The sequence below is a fragment of the Zophobas morio genome, unplaced genomic scaffold, assembly GCF_036711695.1.
Source record: "Zophobas morio isolate AGI-343-1 ecotype UQ-CSIRO unplaced genomic scaffold, CSIRO_AGI_Zmor_V1 ptg000021l, whole genome shotgun sequence".
NCBI classification, from domain to species: Eukaryota; Metazoa; Arthropoda; class Insecta; order Coleoptera; family Tenebrionidae; genus Zophobas; species Zophobas morio.
This window is the reverse complement of record NW_026972126.1, coordinates 4,729,042-4,747,860: the sequence shown is the minus strand read 5'-3', so window position 1 is coordinate 4,747,860 and position 18,819 is coordinate 4,729,042. Positions and strand designations below refer to the sequence as shown.

Below are 18,819 nucleotides of genomic sequence, written 5' to 3'. Positions count from 1 at the left end.
AAGTTAACTATTTCCTAATCTGCCCTGAGCCGATCCTTGTATACATAAGTGTCAGCAGTTTCTTGGAGTTTTCGGGAGATGTGGTTGACGTTTTTGCGTGATGTTGGCATCTTCTATGAATCTTAGGACGTTTGTGAGGGTGCCGGGCATCTTACGACAAATCTTTTGATCGATTTTAGTTTAGAACTTTCTCTTTCCAGGAATGATTGAATGAATGATTCGATAATTCAGCTTCAATAACCTTGTAAAGCAGCAGTAGTGACAAACGTGATCGAATAACTTCTAGCTAAAACCTACCCGCTGGGAATGATCCTGTATTCTTTTTGGAACACGCTTTCATTTCCGGCTATAGTAACGCAAGCCGTGCAAAACCGTGAAGAAGACATCAACATTCCACACCTTTAAGTTAAAAGCAGTATAGATTTTTAAAAGTATTTTGTTAGATTCATTTTAAAATTTACAGATATTACTAGACAAACTCAAAAATTGTCTACATTTTTATTAAAATAAAATATTTTGAATGTGACAAAATTCTTTATCAATCACCCCAGCTTTACAGAAAGTGTACATTGGCCCATACAAAATATCTCTCGGCGACGAATTTTCATCAGCTTTTCTCAGTTTCTGTAAAACTTTACTAAAAAAGGCATGACAAGGCGTTTTACATTCCATGTGAAATCCATTTCGGTCTATCGAGACAACCTCTGGTTGTAGGTGTTCATATCTTTTGTAGCCACTTTTTATGTAGCTTTGCACTTTCATTTCAGCAATATTGGTACAGTTTTTATATTTTCTGTGAGAGTGAGTTTTGTATTCCAGTAAATCATAGCTGAGGCCGCCATTCTGCCATATTTCTAAAACTCTGATGGCAAATATTCTCATTTGGTGATTCAAGGAAATCCAGTTTAGGAATAATGGACTATTTACGAAAACATTCCGATACGTTTTATAAGTGATGATTATATTTGGATATTTCTTTGCTATGTCATCCAATGTGTTGTCACTTGCATTGACAAGTGATGGATGCGTTTGGTTAAGTCTGGTTTCATTTGTTTCTCTCTTTACTTTAATCAGCTTCCAGCTTTTGTTAGTGATGACAAGAAGATGGATCTGATAATTCGGAAATGCATTTGTAATATTTCTCAACAGATCTAGCTGACTAGGCTGCCACTTGTGCGATGTATGGATTAGATGAATTGTCTTGTTGGCAATTAAGTGAGAATCTGAAGAGCATCGTGGTGATCTCGTGTGATGTTGGAATGTCATACAAGATGACAACATTACAGAAACGAAGAAAAGAGTGACTCCACAGACTAAAGCTGTCACCCAGCAGGAGCTTAGGTAATCTGAAACAACAAATAGGTTTAGTGTATAGAATATTTAAATAAAACATTAATTAAAAATAGTGTAGACTTAAAACAGGTTTCACAAAATCTACGCTTGATGACGTAGCGATAGAATTTGCGTCTTATGTTAGTCCCAATAAACTCTAGAATAGCATTTTTCTTGTCTTTAAAGCAGTTTACATAAAGATACAATTTTAGTAAAAAAGAAGTGTTTTGAGAAGCATTACCTTCAAGATGTAGGTACATAACGTTTTTAATAAATTTTGACTCCAAAAGTTGTTTTTGACGCCTTAATCTGTGGATATAGTGAAAAAATTGGCACAAGTAAGCGGTTAACTATGTGTTCAGCTGGATCTACATACAGGGTGTTTTTGAAATACACTACCAAAAGAGAGCAGGTAATTGGTGATAATAAATAGAACTAATTGACAAAAAATACTTTATATAAAAGTTTTTTCGTTTTCGAGATAAAATTAATCGAATATTCGGTCAAAATTTCCAGTACGCCACTGTATTAAAGGTAATTCAAAATGCCATCTTGTTCGCTTAGCAACAATAAAAATTTTATTTGTCAGGGTACTGTTGTCAATTTTGTGTCGGTTGTATTAAAATGGTTTACACAAATGCTGCATTAACTGATATGGTCCTACTGTATCGAAGGGCCCTTGGAAACGCGCGTGAAGCACAACGTCTTTATAGGGAAACATTTCCTGGACGAATTGTGCCCGATCATCATACATTTACCGCTACCGTTCAGCATCTTAGAGACAACGGTGAGTATCGTCCCCAAATGACAGATCGTGGCCGACAGAGAACTGGAAGGACATTAGCTGCTGAACCTGAGATCTTAAATATGGTAGAAGAAAACCCAAGTATCAGTGTCAGAAGGCTGTCCTACAGAGTTGGTGTTTCCCCATTTGTCGTTTGGCGTACATTAAGAGAACAAGGACTCCATCCGTATCATTTGCAACGAGTACAAGCTCTCAAAGAAGCAGATTTACCTCGTCGGATTACGTTCTGTGAGTGGTTATTACAAAAAAATGATGAAGATCAACAGTTTATTGGAAGCTTGCTGTCGACGGATGAAGCAACATTTACGAGAGACGGGGTATTTAAGGCCATAATACACACGTTTGGTGTTATGAAAACCCTCATGAAATTAATGAGGGGCACTTTCAAGAACGATTTAGCGTAAACGTGTGGGCTGGTATGGTAGGACATCACTTGATAGGTCCATATGTTTTACCTCCACGGTTAACTGGCGCTGCATATCTTAATTTTTTGAATAATACGTTGGAAAATCTTTTAGAGGATGTACCTTTAGCTACCCGGAGGAATATGTGGTATTTACATGATGGAGCCCCTGCCCACTATACACATGACGTGCGGGAATGGTTAAATCAAACATTTCCAAGAAAATGGATCGGAAGAAACGGTCCAGTACGGTGGCCTTCTAGGTCACCAGATCTAAATTCTTGTGATTATTTTTTATGGGGGCATATGAAGCAATTAGTCTATGCGGCACCTATTAATTCCATTGAAGAATTGACAAATAGGATTCATGATGTTTCGGCTACTATCAGAGCAAATCCAGACATGATAAGAAGAGCGCAAGGATCATTAATTCGTCGAGCTCGGGCATGCATTGCGAATGATGGTCGGCATTTTGAGCAATTTATATAAAAAATAAATCGTTTTCGTTTCACTACTTGCTTCTTAATTTAAAAGGCAAGATTACTTTTCAAAATCCAAGGATTTTCGACTTGTCAAATCTGACTTTACCTTTGCTTACTATGCATTTTGATTCAAAATAATTTTAAATTCGTTGCTAGGTTTGTATTCAAATTAAATGCAATCAATTTACGTGGATATTTTCATCAGTGGTGTTCTAAGCAGGTGGTTAGAGGTGATTTTTTTCATCATTAAAAAAAGTTTGAGACTTACTCAATTCGATTCCTTAAGGATGCCAAAGACCTTCATTAATTTTTGGTAACGTATTTCAAAAACACCCTGTATAGTTAAATATTTAAGAATTGTATTGACTTTTCGTCAACTGACTTTCCTTTTCAGATTCAAATCGAACCTGAAGTACAAATTTTCTGAATGCCCAGAGTTTTTTTTTTTTTGAATAATTGTCATCAAATTCAATATTGTGATTAGCCAAACTTTTGCTAAGCTAATTTGACTTTTTCTGCTAGAAATGTGGGTTGTTTGTCCAACTGTACCGAATGATGCATTGCCCGTAACCACCACACATTCTCGTTGCTTGTTCAGCAGTTATAAGTTGATTAATCACCCAGTTTTGAGAAGGTGTTTCGTCCATTGTTTTGTGATTATCTCTATTGCTTGTATGTTATTGAACCTTCACTTGTAATTCTGCTGAGATTATTTTTCAAATCTGAATCGTATACGGTTTTGAAAAACCCATGTCTCGTTGAGGTACACAAATGTTACATTTTCACAAGAATATACAGGGTGGTCCACGAGTAATAAAGAGCCTAAATAAATTTGAAACGCAACCCAAAATACATTTTCACCACTACCTTGGATATTATTATAATTACAATTATTGGAGCGTTAAACATAGTAACCTAACACTTGTCAAAAGTTTTGACAAAAATTTCAAATTGGAAGATAAAAACACGTTTTATTTTTTACTAATGCAATAATGTTCGAAATGTTGACCCACGTTTCTCTCACATGCATAAATCATATTCCAGAAGGATGTGTTAACACTCGGGAGTAATGGCTCTTTATGCTTCGGTAATTTTGTCTTCTAAATGGTCGATATTTATTGGAGTATTGTAGTATTGGGGGGGGGGCGGGATTAATAGAACCTTTAGTACAGCCCCGTAGCTAGAAAACTTATTCAGGGGGGGCAAGTTTGTCGACTGAGGGGGCTTCATGTAAATATATATACATATTTTAATAATACTACTTTATTTTTTCTCATTTTTTACATTTTGAAAGAACATTAAAATAATTGTAAAAGTCGATTTTTTACGCTATTAAATTTTCGTAAAAACCTGTCGAAGTCTAAAGAATTGGTACGGTACTTTTCAAAAGCCAGAAAAACCAAGTTTGCCAATATTTGATGCGTCATTGAACGCGCCGGACGATTTATTCCGGTTAAAACAGAGAATGTAGATTCACAAACAGCTGTACTGCATCCAAAAATTCGTGCAGTGGCCAGAAACACTAGGTAACAAGTAACAACCAATTTGTTTGAGTTTATTGTTAGATATTAGAAAAGGGCGACCCTGTAGGTTTGTCATGACAACAAACAAGAACACATGAATAATTGTAAAAAAAGTAATGAGCTGTTGTTTTTTTGTATTCTGTATTTTTGCGTTGTGTTTCCTAAAGTTCATTAAAGCTTCTACGAGCACGTACCTCTTGACTCCTTTTGAGTTGTGGACGGGCAAGAAGCCCAACGTTAGCTATTTTAAGACTTTTGGTTGTCGTGTTTTATGCCATCAGAAGAAACCAAATCCAGATAAGTTCCGATCAAGATGTAAGGAAGGCGTTTTCGTCGGATATTCAGAAGAAGTCAAGGGATTTAGAGTATGGTTCCCAGAAGAGAGAAGAGTATACATAGCTCGAGTCGTAAAATTTATAGAGAAAATAGATTTAAAGTTGAATGATGACTGTGAAGATCTCGTTCTTCAAGATCTGGAAGAAGGAGACGAAGACAATCGACAAGAAATCCAAGATAGCGACCAGAGGGTTCCGAGAATGAACATTTCGATCAAGAAGAAGCGGCATCAACTAGACGTGGTCCAGGCCGTCCGCGAATCGAAAGAATTGGCTTGAAGGGAAGACCTCGAAAACGATACAACCTCAGAACCGAAGAAACCACGTGGGCAAGCGAAGCACCAGTATTTGGTTTTCTTTCCGAAATTCCATTAGATCAAGCGTTGAACGGTGCCGATGCGAACGAATGGTTTGAAGCTATCTGCCAAGAAGTAGAAAGCATTGTTAAAAATGATACTTGGAAGATGGTACAGTACCCCAGTGGAGAAGAGATCATCGGGAGTCGCATAATTTTGAGAAATAAATACAAATCTAATGGTATGCTACATAAAAGAAAAGCCAGATTAGTGGCACAAGGTTTTAACCAGAAGCCAGGTGTACATTTTAATGAGACGTTTGCTGCAGCTAGAATGAGCTCTATACGTCTGCTCGTATCCTTGGCAGCAATTCACGACATGAAGATTGAACAGCTCGATGTAGCGAATGCTTACCTGAATGGTACCCTCGAAGAGAAGGTCTTTATGAGACCTCCAACCAATCTAGCTAATATTCTTGAGTCTATCATACAGAAACGAGGCCGATCAAGTGTAGTCGGCGAGAAAGCCGCAAGAATGTTGGAAGACTTTAGGGATGGCAAGCAAATTTGTCACCTACTAAAGTCCCTGTATGGCCTACGCCAGTCCGGTAGAAGCTGGCATATGATGTTGGACAAGCTATTGCGAAAACTTGGTGCGATTCCAACCAACGCCGTGCGTATATTGTGTTGGACGAGGGGAAGATGCAACGATAGTTGTTATTTACGTCGATGCCATACTGATAATGTCAAGAGATTCTAACAGAATCAAGCAATTTCGAGAAAAATTGTGCAAGGAGTTCGAAGTGAAGAAACTCGGTAATGTTGGCTATTGTTTGGGAGTCGAGTTTGAAGTTGAGAAGTCGAAGATAACTATGCACCAAAGAGGTTACATCTTAGACATCCTCAAACGTTTCGGCATGGAGAATTGCAACCTGATATCAACTCCCATGGATCCGCAGACAAAGCTCGTCAAACCAACGACCGCTGAAGAAGTGAAGAATTTCCCGTATCGCGAATTCATAGGTGGCTTGACATATTTGGCCATCACGACTAGGCCTGACATCAGCCACGCAGTGAGTTCCTTGGGACAGTTCAATAACTGTCATGGCAAGGTCCATTGGACAGCAGCGAAGCGAGTGCTTCGATATCTGAGGGGTACTCTGAACTATGGTCTTGTGTATACAAACTGCCCAGATCCTGTAAGAGGCTACGCAGATGCTGTCTTCATGTTAGCAGAGGGACCAATTCCGTGGGACTCCAGGAAACAAAAAACTGTGGCATTATCATCTACAGAGGCTGAATACATGGCATTAACAGAAGCAGCCAAGGAAGCCACTTTCATCCAGAAGTTCCTGCTGGAGTTAGGGTTCGCACAGTTGTCACAAATGGTGTTATTCAGTGACAACCAAGGCGCATTGAGACTGGCTCAATATCCGGTCTAGCATGCGAGGAGTAAGCACATCGACCTTAGACATTACTACATCAGAGAAGTGGTGAAGAATGACTCATTAACTATACAACCTGTCCCTTCGGAAGATATGATTGGTGACATCTTCACCAAGGGTCTAGCAAGTATAAAGCATGGTTCCTTCACGGAGCGGCTAGATCTAGCACAACCCCGGGTCGAAGGGAAGTGTTAGATATTAGAAAAGGGCCACCCTGTAGGTTTGCCATGACAACAAACAAGAACACATGAATAATTGTAAAAAAAAGTAATGAGATGTCGTTTTTTTGTATTGTGTATTTTTGCGTTGTATTTCCTAAAGTTCATTAAAGCTTCTACGAGCACGTAAGTACCTCTTTATTCGTAATATTTATTTTTTTGCATGTTTAGTAGTAGGCTATGGAATAAAATGTGACATGACAGTTGCTTTTTTTATACGGTCAACATTAACGTTAGGGTGATATTGCCAAATAATATAAAATAAAGGGCGGGTGGGTGGCTTCAGCAATCGGCATTATATTGAAATTTTATTACTAAATTGAAATTTTTAATGTGTAAGTCTTCCAGGGGGGGCAACCACAACTGCTAAGGGGGGCTCAGCCCCATCTTGCCCCCCCCGTAGCTACGGGGCTGCTTTAGTAGGAAAAATTTCGTGCAGGTAATTTCGCACAATTCTGTGAAAATGTCTTGGTGGAACCATAAATTTTGACGGATTTCCAAATTAATGTTTTCCAGGAGTACCGGTAACGTCTAACGAAGAAAATTTAGATATAAATTTCCATTTAAATATTCCCGAAAAAAGTAAAGACCAATAATGTTGTTTCCGAGTATTTCACATCAAACATTTATAGTAGTTATAAATTGCCTGAAAGTGACCTTCTCTAATCCAGTAAGGCAAGATTTTGGATGTAATAGTGGCAGTTATGTTTATTAACCTCACCATTGTTCGAAAATTTTACCTCATCAGGAAAAAAAAACGAAATCATAAAAACGAGGATCTAAATTCTGTTTTTCTCTAATAACATTGCACTAACATTTTTCGGTAGTCAGTGGGTTTTAGTTCTTGAACCAAAGTCAGGTGATAGGGATGAAATTTATTATTCATTGCACTGACGTTTTACTAACGCCAACAGTTGCTGCAATTGTTTTTGACTGCAATGGGGATTTTCGCTAACCATTTCTAGAACTGCCACTTTATTTTCAACACCGCTAGCTGTTCGTCTTCGGGGTTTTTTCGTAGACGACCAGTTCTCCCTCAAGAAACTTTCTAGTCTTTTAAATATGGTCTCTGTAGGGGCTCTTCTTTCAGGAAAACGTTGTGAATAAACACGGGCTGCGAAAAACGCGTTATCGTCATTCGAAATGCGTATGATAGATGTTTTTGGGTTGCCTAAATCTTGGGCATAGCAGGAGCTTGTAGAGGTAAAGAGTTACTTGAACTTCTTACCAATAACGTAACCGATTTGGGTTCTTCAATCATGTTTACAGTTGCAAATATTAAAAATAACACTGAAAGAAATTCTCAGGATTTTTTGTTCAGTTCGAAGACAAGAATTGTACGATTCCGTCAATTGGGAAAAATATCCTTTTAACATTACCCCAAAAAATTGCAGCTTTTTAAAATTTAACGGATGTGCTATATTATACCGGACACTCTTTCAGACGTACATCTGCGTTTTTGTTCGCGGATTCCTGAACTATTGTCGATGTCTTGAAACGCTATGGACGCTGGAAGTGCAGGAACCGAGGGATATGTTGAAAACTCACTTAACGACAAAAATAAGATGGCAAACAAAACTTTGAGTAATGAAGACAATAATAATCTACTAAATTGTCCATGAACTACTTTAGTTAACTGCAATAATGCTCATTTGATCTCAGTGAACTAAAGTAAAAATAGGATGACACCGAAATACCAAAACTTCAAATTTTGAAAAATTATTTAGGTTTAATTTCTAATAAAGATTTTTTAAACAATTCGCCACTGTAAAGCATTGATTTGAAGTATACAAATAAATACAATTTATTTCTGGTTTATAAAAACACTAAGGGCCGGTTGCATAAACGCAAATCAAAGTTAATCTCTGATTAACTCCATAGTAACGATTGTTATTATCATAGTTACAGTTGTTCTTAATCAGAGATTAAATTTGATTTGCGTTTATGCAACCGGCCCTTAGTGTTTTTATAAACCAGAAATAAATTGTATTTATTTGTATACTTCAAATCAATGCTTTACAGTGGCGAATTGTTTAAAAAATCTTCATTAGAAATTAAACCTAAATAATTTTTCAAAATTTGAAGTTTTGGTATTTCGGTGTCATCCTATTTTTACTTTAGTTCACTGAGATCAAATGAGCCACTTCAGTAATAAATGAGTAAAGAAAAATTGTTCCTTAAATCTTAAGTTACGAAGCACTACGTTTTTATTTCCAGTTGTATATGACTACAGAGTTTAGAATAGTTACACTTGAACGATGTTAACCAAAAACGTACTAAGCGCCAAATTGCAAAAAATGAGTTAAACATCGTGACAGTCAGAATTTAATGTCAAAAACTAATTTGTAAAAATCCTTTATTTGTCTTAATTATTTTTATACCAAAATTTGAGGTAGAGCTATGCGCCTTTAATAAATCTGGGATTATGTTTTAATCAAAAAGGTACCAAGCGACACAGCACTTTTTTTAATTAGTTGTGCAGTGCTTTGTTTCCTTGTAACTAACCTACAAACTTAGTGTTTTATAACCGTCAATTTTGGCTTTATAACGAGGGTATTTACTCCGGTAAAAGAAGGAAAGGACACTATTTTATTTGCAAAAAAAGAAAATAGGTCGTGGCGCACAAAAGGTGGGATCTTGTCTTAACAACTTAATACCTACTGAAAATGTTACCAAAAAGGATATAACAGAACTGCCTCTGTGGTCTGACTCTTGTGGGCGTCAAAATAGTAATATAAAAACTGTATTCATGCTAAAATCAATTTTATAACTACATTCTACTTAACAAACGATTTATTTGAAATTTTTGTTTCGGAACATAGTTTTTTACCAAATGACAAAGATTTTGGAGTCATTAAGTATATACGCCACAAGATTACGCCAATACTAGAAAGAACAATCCACTTATTGTTTAGTTTATGCAGAAAGAACATTTTTGTAGTGAAACCGATTTAGAGTCTAGTGTCACAAATAGAAGGCATACATGAACAAAAAATTAGACGCTTGAAAACAAGAGTGATTAAACTTACTAAAGATAAACCGCTTTCTATTTTTATGAAAAGTAATCAGGAAAATGAGATCTACAATGAAGTTTTGATGCATAAAAGGAAAAGACTTTTAAAAATTTTGGAAAATTGTCTACATTATGGCCCAATGGAAAAGCAATATCGCGTAAAAAGTTGGCAGATCTAAAAACATAATTTCTTTTTATTCCCGAGGATGCAAAACTCTTTTACAAAAACTTACGGGGAATAAACTGTGAATTTTATGTGGAGGGTTTTTCAAATGATATTGATTTCGAATTAAGGGAAACAAATTTAACTTAATCATTTTTGTTTTTGTTTCATGGCATATATTATTCCTTTTTATAGCAGGTCGTTAAATTAATATAAATATATATAATATTTTTCAAAAAATTACTTAGTGCCTTTTCACGGAATAATAAATTTAATATCATGGTTTTCTCAAAAAAGAACCAAGCGCCAAAATGCTTCTTTAAAACTGTAAAGGACTGGGTATTTTTGATGCCATTAACAAAATATACTACATTCATAAAGTCATGTATTCTTAAGGCAAAAATTTTATTCAGACATTAATACAAATTTTTAGTTTTTAATGAAAGCTTACTCTAGTATTACTCAATTATTGCAATTTTGTCGCTTAGTACGTTTTTGGTTAACGTGGTCCACTTATAATCACATTTAAGAATCACGTGTAAAGGTCAAGACCAAGTTATCCGAATTCTTGATAATAATATGGCCAGACTCAATTAAAAATATTTATTTACAAGAATGAAATAAGAATTATTATTTAGTTACCAATTGTGTAAATATTTTTTAAAAATGTTGCAGGAAGCGTTTCAGTAACATCACATTCTTCACTGTGCTCGCTGTGTTTATCATTCAACATACTGCACATTTAGAAAAGTAAAGGTAGTTATTGCAAATGTTCCAGTTAGTACTAAAATTAGTCGCTTTCAGATGAAATACTGCATATTTTTCTTGTTGATTCAAATCGGACATATCTATGCAAAATGTAAAGTAACCGTTGAACCGGGAATGCCCAATCGAACTGTCTGCAGTGTTGAAACCTTGGAAGAAGACGATCCATTGAAGTTTAAAAAACAAAAGAATCCCGATTACTTGTACGTCGATGTTTCGTATGGGGAAATCCCTAAGGATGCCTTTGCAAAATTGAAATCCCGCAAAGAGTTATGGTTTTTAGGAGAAAATATCACCTTCATTCAACCAGGTGCATTCGCCAATCTCACGGAATTAGACAATTTGGCCATAACGAATACCTTGATTACAAATATTTCATCGAATACCTTCGAAGGTGTTCCAAATTTGAAAATTTTGAGCTTGATTAAAAACAAGATCGATTATATTGAAGACGGTGCGTTTAATGGACTGAAAAATCTGCAGCAACTACTGTTAAATGAGAATAACTTAAGCAGGATAAACGAAACGACGTTTAGAGGATTAGAACACATACAAGCTTTGTATTTGGACGACAATCCTATTGAGTACATTCATGTTAACGCCTTGAGGAAAATTGTTAATTTGACTAAACTTGTTATTTGTTTTAAGAAAGATAAAAATGTTGATGAGAGTGCGTTAGATTTTCTTGATGACAGCAGAAAAATTGTTCACTATATTGATTAGATTAAATACCATATATGTTACCAGTAATTCTATATTTTTTGTTGTGATACATTTAACTTATAGAATAAAAATTATGAAAAATCGTATTTTATTTAAACAAACCAGGATTTTATCTAAGTAAGGTAGAAGATATTCGTGTTTGTAGGGTAGGAATTCGTTTTAAGGGATTTTAAAAAGGTACTCCCTTGACACAGTTATTTTAAATTATGTAAATTTGGTAATCGATTATTCTTTATCACTAGCAAGTGACCTAATTCCACAATAAAAATGTTCGTTCCATTTCTGGAAAACACTTGTAATTAATTTAAAATTATTAATTTTGTTGGTATAAATATTTATAATATTTTTGTTAATTAATTTACGTAGATAGTAACTTTTGTTCAAACAAAAACTCCTTAGCAGTGGGATATGCAATTAACAAGCCTTAAAATAGCAACATGTTTTATTAAACAAATGTTGTCTTCATTATTATGTTATATTAAAATTAAAATAATAATAAGGATAAATTAATTGAGCGAATATTTTACTATTAACTGCAAGGGATTTTTATTTGAACTTTCTTGTGTTATAATTATGGCAGGCTTTGTTGGGTTTTATTAGATAGTATAGATAGTAAAGCAGTAAACTACTATTATTATTTAGGCCCACCACTGACGGAGAAATGACGGCCATTCAGGCAATACTTACTTCCTTTTTTGTTTTTCGACTTTAAATTTCCCATAATCAATTGAATAAAAATGCACACATGGCTAACACTCAAACGTAAGTTAGCCACGTAACATGAGCTATGTACCTAATGCTTTTATAGTGCACTGATCTTTGAATAATATTAAACACTTACTTGGCCATTCGGTGATAATAGCAGTAGCTCCAGAAGTGATGCCATCGAATCTTCCTCTTCCGAAAAGTCTTTTGTTATTTTGTGAAACATCTTGCTCACCCACTAAAACCAAAAGCAATGGAAATTGCTCTTCGGTCCGTGGTTTTGGCATTATAAACTATTCATTCTGCAACAATAAATGATTATAATGTAGGATAAAACGTCCTTCATAATACCGAGTTACAATAAAGCATGTAAAAAATATAAATTTATGTAATGATGACGCTCTAAATCATTGACACTGACATTGTACAACCGAACTTTATTGAACAAGGTATCTCGAAAAATGCAAATGATTTAGTAATAAAATCAACTTGCGCTAAAAGTATACAAGACAAAGCAGCAGCACTTGTAGTTGTAATTATAATTGAAGATTTGCTTTTATGTTTATCATTTTTTGTATAAAAACTTACGTGCGGTAAACGCAACGTAAAAGAAACGTTAAAATATTTGCTATTTTTAATTTATAAGCTTGGTTGGTGCTACGATAGACAAATCATTGTGTTAGAGCTAAAAGTGGTTGCATGCAAAAAGAGTGTCCTATATTTTTCTGCAAATCTTTTTTAATCTTATCACTTTAGTATTAAAATGTTACCCAAAGTACTACAGTACAACTGCATAGTTCAAGAAAGGTAAGGTGAAAAGAAAGTCCGGAAAATACTAACTACTTTCCGTTCAAAATTCTGAGTTCTTATAATTTTTAGTTAGTACAGTTGTTGCAATTTAAGTCAAGTTGCCTTGTGTTTGTTTTGACAGTTTTGTCATTTAGAACATCTATATAATACGATATTGCGATTTTTGAAAAATTTATACGTCTATAAGATTTCAAATTCAACATTTCCTTACTTAGAACAGTAAATGTCAAGTGTTAATATTTAACACAAAAACAATGACCCCTCAAGAAGTGTGAAATTGGTTAAGATTCGCCGCGACGGTCGACGTGCTGACCACTAACTGTATTACGAGCTGATGATCTTGAAATGGCTGAAGTGATTATCATCAAACATAGCTAAGAACCATCAAGATTAAACTAGATTTCAAACAAAAAGCAGCACTGAAATCCGTTTGTTCGTTTGGGAGCTACGATATCATACAAAGACAAAGCCTTCAAAGTTGCGACATCCTTTTTTTATGTCGGGAGTTAAAAAACAGGTGAACAGTAAGTGGCCTTTATTAATAAGTAATAATCAAGCAATATAATACTGTTCCTGATGGTTGTTTTATCTTCGAGGGAGGGTATATGTCAAAAATTTAAAGGGACAAGTTTTTGATTAAAAATTAAAATTTGATCGTTATTTTAACCATATTCAAACAATTTTATCGTACGATGAAAACGTTTTTCAGCATCTGTCACATTTAATTAACAAATATGACTCGAGAGATTTTAGTGGATAGAATCAATAAATTACACCGGGGAACAGTGGATCTGCGGTAACCACTTTGAGAGTCGATTTTGGGTATTTAAACTCTGCTGAATACGAAAAAAATATTAGATTTGCGGAATTGACTCTAGTTTTTGAGATAAATGGATCTTCATTATACGACCTCAGATATGTAATAAATATATGAAATTTATTTTAAGACTGGTATTTTCAAACCAAACTGCTAATATATGTTAGGTATACATTATTATTAATCAAAAATAAAAATAAAAGAGGAAAAACATGTTTTTGTAGGATTTTCTACAATATTTCGAATTAAGACAATTTGTTTTTGAAGTTCAACAGTAATCTGTCATCATTTGCGCTTCCATTGGCCTTAGTACCTTTCTTCCACTACCCTTACGTACTGGTGACAACATTTTCACTGCTATTAGCTGGAATCGCTAAGACTGTTAGGAAATGGGCCCAAATGGTTAAGCAACAAATGAATTTTTAATGCTCATGTTAATTCCTAATTTTTCAAATATTTATCTAGGATATTGGCAACGCAATGGCGATTCTCTATTGTTTCATGATTCTCCTAGAAATTTTTGACCGCTAAGATAAAGCTGTAATAAAGAAACAGAAAGATTTGATGGGAAATGTTTGAAAATACCATGTTTGGATGAATTTTCGTGAAGAGCTATATCTTGCGAACTAGAGTCATTTCAAATGTTCTGATCACACAACAGATTACTACAACAATAGCAGTAACTGAAAGTACAATCAAAGCCAATACCGCATAAAATTTGATTTTTTTTGTTCCCCTGTGTTATTGAGGCAATCTTGTGGAAATTAAATATAGTGACATAAACTCGCGAATATTTATTTGTTAATCCTGGAGATTTGTAGACATAGTCTCAATCTGTATTTATGTTGTAACAATAATAATAAAACACTTATGAGCATTTCCAGATTTCTCGAGCCTACTTGTTGATCGTTGTTTAGATATTTTATTTTATCTTTCTGCCATTTACATTTATTTTTATACTACTGTATTTTTGTTTGGTTCTCTGTTACAAAATAACGATATTTGTCGACGTTCTTCCTTTAGTTTTGTAATAGTGGTTGTTATATTCTTCTTTTGGAGAATAATTAGATTACTATTTTTTTTCTGGGACCTTGAAAACAGTATTATAATAAATATATTTTTATTATTATTGAAAGTAAAGTTACATCTTTTACCAGTTCATTAAATCATTTTATTAAAGTTCTATTTCAGTGAGAAAATAGTTTTTAAAAGTTCCTGATGGATTTAAGGTTTAGCTTTTCATACATCAACCGAATTTTATTAGCATTTTTAACGACTTTACACTTGAGAGGTCAATTTGTTCTGATTGTGTAGAACGACTTTTGGAATTTTGCAAAATATTAAAGAAAAAAATTGGTTCAAAGTTATTTAGACAGAACTTCCCTAAAGTATAATCAATCAAATCCAGTTTCATAGACACATTATGAAAGGTTATTCTGCAAATATTACTTTTTCTGTGACAATCTAATAAAGAGTTCTAATAAACAAAACTAAAGCGCAATCTTATTTACATTTAGAAACACGTTTATTTAATAAATTTTCTAGAGAAGATGAATAAATAAATTTTAGTAATTGTAAAGGTTATTTCGATACAACTTTTCTCGTCCTTGAAATATAGTCAGACAAATCAGTGTCGTAGTTAACACCCCCGGAGCCCCAGAGCCGCGGGAACGCAAACTCCAAGGGGGCGCGGTCCGCCGATGTATGGACCATATGAAATATACAGGGTTAGTCACGAGAGAATTACTTCTGAAAATTATTTTTACGCAACCCATACTACTAATACCCTGTACCACTTGATATTATCTAAATTTAAAATGAAATGCCTAATCCATGATTGCTTTGACTTTGGCAGTGTCACTTTGACGTTAATTAATTTTTAACATTTTTTTTCATCGTTGACTCGCCTCTAGAGCCCCATTCGATCGACGACATACAGTTAGATCAATCTGGGCTATACTGAAGCCGTAAGTGCTCTACCAATGTTGTTCGCCGCTAATGTGCATGTGTTAATTCGCCATCTCTGCGTCACCTAGAGCCTCTTCGAAGTGCAAATCTGCAACCTCTGGACTTCTTCGGCCATCCATTTACAAAAAAGCCGTAGCATCCCCCCAAAATGCCCAACATTCTCAACAGATTAGTAGTTAAATTATTTACTTACTTGTTTGAGTTTGTGTTGTAACCTTTGAATAAAATTCCGTAAAAAGAATTTTTAGAAATAATTTTCTCGTGATTAATCGGTTGCAAAAGATTAAGAGGCACACTGACAAATTTATTAGCGGCGCCTGAGGAGATTTCCGACTGGCTGTGGTACCACCATGGACACTCGCGTAACCTCTTTTTCCACAATTGTCAAAATGTGATTGCCAAACTCAAGCAATCATAGATTAAGCATTTTATTTTAAATTTAGTTAGTATCAAATAGTACATGGTATTCGTATTTTGGGTTGCGTAAAAATAATTTTCAGAAGTAATTCTCTCATGACTAACCCTGTATTTAAGCAAATAAACAACCGAAAAAATGTAGATATTTTCAGTTTTCTGGCAGATGCTTAACTTCATCTGTTTATGTTTATACTTCGAAAGAATTCAACTATTAGCACATTAAGATTACAAGCATCAGCGGTTAAAAGAAAATGAAATTTGATTGATTTTCTCTCTCCAACCCGAGGAGAGGACTGATTAATCAACCACACTCAGTTTTTTTTCCTAAAAACACTCATAAATTTGAAGAATTCGGTAAAATTATAAAATGACGAACAAATTTTAAAAAACTGTTTATCACTGTTGTGTTAACTTCAAAATGTTTGTACGATTTCATAGCATTCGGTTTTTGCAATTAATTAAATTGTAAAATATTGTTATACAATCTTCATTTTTTCCCAAAAATCCGGAGGCCAGGTGTAAAAACTCAACACGGATTCATAAATCACACATGCAGAAGTACGTAATTTTTATTAGCGATTTATCATGCTTACGATAACCTTAGAACTGCTAGTTTCCGCAGCATTCACTTTCTAAGCGTACGCTCAGGAAGTAAAAGTTGGTCGAAGGTTATTTCGACAGCACTTCCCTTGTTCCAGGGTACCACAGAGACGCAAATTCCAAGCGGGTGCGGTCCGCACAGGGGTTCCAAAGGAAATACTGTAGGCGATACATAAGCTAACGTGATCTTGCAGGAGCACCGCTCATACTAGTAGAAAAAGATGCTGGACAATTTCGTTTCTTTTTGGACGATATTCCTAACATACACATAAAATTTGACAGTAGTCGGTGGGGTAGTTTCGGAGATTATCTGTCCAATAACAATCTGGACAGACGGCAGACAGACAGATAGACAAACATATAGACAGACAGACGGAAACGTACAAGGTACATGAAAGAATAATAGCAATAAAGCTCAGAGGGATCTCGATGTGACGCAAATTGCCGAGAAAGGTTTGCCGACCAATAGAAAAATAAGATATGTACAATAGATACGGAAAAAGCATTCACAAAGGGAAAAAATGAAGCACAATTTACAAGAGAGGAATCAGTGAAATCGCCAAAAACATAAACTGCCACATAAAGGAACAACATATAGGATACAGAAAATTACAGCCTATATACGTAAATGATCTTTTATACGCCGATCTTCTGCTATTCTTTGGAAACAACATAAAGGGACTACAACAACGAATCGAAACATGGAAAAAATTAATGATGGAATATCAATTTAGATAGAAATTTTAACAATAACAATGAAGCAAAAAAATGTGAACTCGAAGTACAAGGTGAAAACATACAGGGTACCAACCAACTACAGTAGCTCCGAGCAAAGTGATTGAGAGTTCTAGTGTCTATGCTCCTCAGTAATCACTCATCACCATGAATCGTGGGTCCTTACTGAAGATCAGAAAAAGAGACTCGAGGCGTGCTAAATGAGTATGTTAAGAAAAATAGGAGGAGAGACAAAATTGAATAAAAGTAATGGTAAGTGTAGCAACGAAAGCGTAGTAATATTTGTAGTTTATGAGTCTGCCTTGATTTTTATCACAATACAGTCGCGACCAGAAAATCTTGAACGTCAATGTCATCTATTGTTACAAAGTGTGATGAAACACCTTTAAGTATTGTAATCTTATTTTTTTAAGTGTGTCATTTTTTATACTGCGGGTATTCTGATACTGGATACAATATGACAAATCTTTTAAATTTCAAACATTCAAGCGACAATAATGCATAAACTAGTTACATCAAAATGACATGAGTGTTTTTGGCGGATGCAGAAATGCAGTATTTCAACAATGTCTTCTAATTCTTGTAAAACCATGTATAAGAAACATTTTGTTGTTAACAAGGCGAAATTGTAAGTTTAGTGGTTTCCACTTTTTTCCCCGGGAGATCTTTAATTAGAATAATGTGCAGCCCTCAAAAGAGTCCGAATAAATGTTCTACTTATTGATAGTCTTTTTGGTTTTTATCGAATCTCCAGGGTTTTTTCACCAACAACGAAAAAAGAATTTCTAACCGTAAAACTATTTACATAATCAATTATTTTTCTGTATGGTCGCCTAAAAAACGTTATGTGTACCTCAGCAAAGAAAATTCTAATTTGTAGGCCTCGGTTACAGTTTGGGTACTTTGGATCGGTCGAAAAAGTTCTTTTTATGGCCTTATCACACAAATAACTATTTTAAAGACAATTTTTATTGTCCAGTTCTGCAAAATTTCTCACATTTCGAGACGAAAACACGAAAAAAGCAATTTTTTTCACTCACTTACTTAAAACTTACCATAAAGTGACATTTCACATTGACACAATTAAGTCATACAACTAACTGACTTAGCTGATTCGTACTATTGTCACAAATTAGACATGGTGATAACGTAGCTGAAGTTTTGTTTGTAAACACAGTTTAATCTGCAACACTTGCATGTTTTTATTATGAAACAAAACAATCAGAAACGAATTCAAAATAAAACTGCTTATGCTGGTTGTGTGT

General features: G+C 34.6%; 1 protein-coding gene and 1 long non-coding RNA gene across 4 annotated transcripts; one reads left to right on the top strand and one right to left on the bottom strand.

The window, feature by feature from the left end:
- Positions 1–420: 420 nt before the first annotated feature.
- Positions 421–18,674, bottom strand: LOC135132698 (uncharacterized). 3 transcript variants are annotated; one of them, XM_064060871.1, is made up of 3 exons: positions 18,610–18,674; positions 12,344–12,509; positions 421–1,346 (listed from the first exon to the last, which is right to left on the bottom strand). In XM_064060871.1, exons 2-3 carry the CDS (start codon positions 12,492–12,494, stop codon positions 502–504), a joined length of 996 nt encoding a protein of 331 aa, XP_063916941.1. In that variant the 5' UTR covers positions 12,495–12,509; positions 18,610–18,674; the 3' UTR covers positions 421–501. The 3 variants fall into 3 exon arrangements, with proteins under 3 accessions (XP_063916941.1, XP_063916942.1, XP_063916943.1); XM_064060872.1 differs by lacking the exon at positions 18,610–18,674 and adding an exon at positions 12,559–12,640; XM_064060873.1 differs by lacking the exon at positions 18,610–18,674 and adding an exon at positions 12,567–12,632.
- LOC135132462 (uncharacterized) lies at positions 10,620–11,586 on the top strand. The gene is made up of 2 exons (XR_010281034.1): positions 10,620–10,764; positions 10,819–11,586. It is a non-coding gene; the product is annotated as an uncharacterized LOC135132462 (long non-coding RNA).
- Positions 18,675–18,819: the final 145 nt, after the last annotated feature.

Coding starts and splice junctions, on each gene's coding strand:
- LOC135132698 (XM_064060871.1), bottom strand. CDS start 12,494: ATGCCAAAACCACGGACCGAAGAGCAATTTCCATTGCTTTTGGTTTTA. Junction 1,347..12,343: donor TATTATCACCGAATGGCCAA/GTAAGTGTTTAA, acceptor TTGTTGTTTCAG/ATTACCTAAGCTCCTGCTGG.